Source organism: Aphanomyces invadans (genome assembly GCF_000520115.1).
Source record: "Aphanomyces invadans strain NJM9701 unplaced genomic scaffold supercont1.16, whole genome shotgun sequence".
In the NCBI taxonomy this organism is placed as follows: domain Eukaryota; phylum Oomycota; class Saprolegniomycetes; order Saprolegniales; family Verrucalvaceae; genus Aphanomyces; species Aphanomyces invadans.
In genome coordinates, this window is record NW_008580161.1 from 293,699 (window position 1) to 295,894 (window position 2,196).

Genomic DNA, 2,196 nt, shown 5'->3' on the forward strand with positions numbered 1-2,196 from the left:
TGTCTAGTGTCCGTCCATGCAGCTAGTCGACTGGAGAACATGCACAATGGAGAGTAACCTTTGTCAATACAAGTTTTGATCGAATTCGATATTACAGGTTGGCCACATGTATATCACTCTGAATGAAATAGATTCCAGATGTACTTCGAAGGTGGAAGATTTTAAAACGTCGGAAGCTAAATGATTGCTGGTTTGGCCACTTTGAACGGGCAGTGGTGTAGATTACATTGTATAACAAAATTAGGATTAAATATTCTAAGTCTTAGTGAGAATGCTGCAATTGTAATTGTATAGACGACAGTTTTTCGATCATCTGGCTGGCTTTGTGCATGATGGATTGGCGTCCAACAGGATGACCATCTTGCTGCATAGCTAAGATCCAGGTGACCAAGTCCGCCTCGTACGATGGTGGCAGGATGGGCATTGGTCCCAACATTAGACAGATTTCGGAGATGCATCCCGTGCCGGTGCCGTATCTGTATCCTGTACATATTTATATATTTGGCAACTCTGAAAATGCAAGTGGGATGCCGCCAAAAAGTCCGATTTGGCGGCAAGTTTCACCTTTGCCGTGTCCGGATACATTCTCTTTTTGTTCTGCCACGCTCACTTCCTTCACGGAACGAGGATGGCCGAGGCTGCCGAGGACTCCACCGAAACACTCGACAAGAAGTGGTGGTCTGAGGACGACGACATCTTGCTGCTAACGCAGGCCAACAACGATCGGCCGTTCTTGCAACGGCAAGCCACAAAGGCATGGGAGGCCATGGCGTTGACACTGCGTGGGGTCGATGAGTTTAACCAGCAAGGAATCGACGGGAAATAGGCCCAAAACCGCTTCCTTCTGTTGATGCACCAACACAAGACGCGGAACGAAACGGCGGCTCGGCTGTCAGGTGCCGCGGAGGAGGAGACAGTGAAGTCCCGACTGCTTGATGACTTGGCGTCGCTGTTCAATGACGCTCTTGTGAAGCGCAAGGAGGCTGCGGCTGTTGTGGATGCTGCCGAGAAGGCAGAAAAGGTCAAGTTTGTTCGTGAGCAAGCAATGCAACGTGGACGTCGCCAGTCTGTCTCGGACTCTTCTGATGTTGCGGAACCTATTGTCACCAGCAAGCGAAAGATGATCATGGATGCCCATGAGATGGAAGTCGCGCTGGAACTAGAGAAATTTGAGTTCAAAAGACTCAAGTTCGAGCGTGAGCTGGAAGAGCGTGCCAAGGGCCGCGAGGAGCGTGAAAAATAACGAATGGAACGTCAACAAATTCGTGAAATGGAGATCCGTCGAAATGATGAGATGATGAGGATTATTAACCATTTCATTCATAAAGTTCAATCCAGTTAACATGATGACAATGAACAAGTAATGTTAACTTTATCCAATTGTCAAGTACTCTTTAAGTGATGGTGGCTTCAATTGGAAGTATTGGCTGATTTGATTTTCGCCCTTGCAGCATGTTTGGCAATTAGTGAACAACATCGCCAGGCAAATTGACTTTCCGACTATTTGCAACAATATCTTTTGTTGCATTTGTACGTCACCAAAACGCCCACTTTGACTTCATTTGGCAAAAGCTCCATTCCACAGCTTGACGAACTCGGCTCATCGATGCGTTGAAGTCCTTTTGGCCTGGCTCGACACGTTACCGCTGCATATCCACCAGAGCACGCCATACGCAGGATCCCGGTAGATCAAATGGGACCCAAAGAGCTCTGCATGACCATCCAAAGAATCCATGAGCTTGCTCTCCCACAACAAAGTCGTGTCGTGCCTTGACCCCTCGATAGACCCCCAGAAATGAATGCAGAGTCCATCGGGAGCAGAAATGCTTGAACATTCAAGCAATGGCGTCGCTTGTGCCCATTATAAATCAACCGCTGCAAATCATTGAACTCTGCGGCAGTTGAGTTCGCTCGACCACGCTTCTATGTAATACGGCACGTTTCGACTTTCGAGCCATCGATGAAACCAAAAATATTTTCCATGGCTGAACCCTTCAGAGCAATGGACGCAGAATAGGCTCTCAGACCGCACAACATCCAAACAAAAGAACACATGTTCTTCCGATTGTGCAAACAGTACGTCCACCACAAAGTTGAAAATAAGACATAGGGACTCCCGCGATCAGCCAAATGATTGCATCATGTCATAGTATCGTCGCGGGTAGGATAGACGGCTCAGCACAACACACAAACTTT

The 2,196-nt window shown here is 47.6% G+C and overlaps 1 protein-coding gene across 1 annotated transcript; it reads left to right on the forward strand.

Annotated features, from left to right (window-relative positions):
• Positions 1–628: 628 nt before the first annotated feature.
• H310_08076 (hypothetical protein) lies at positions 629–1,243 on the forward strand (the record flags this gene model as incomplete). The annotated part of the gene is made up of 2 exons (XM_008873696.1): positions 629–787; positions 827–1,243. 2 exons carry the CDS (start codon positions 629–631, stop codon positions 1,241–1,243), a joined length of 576 nt encoding a protein of 191 aa, XP_008871918.1.
• Positions 1,244–2,196: the final 953 nt, after the last annotated feature.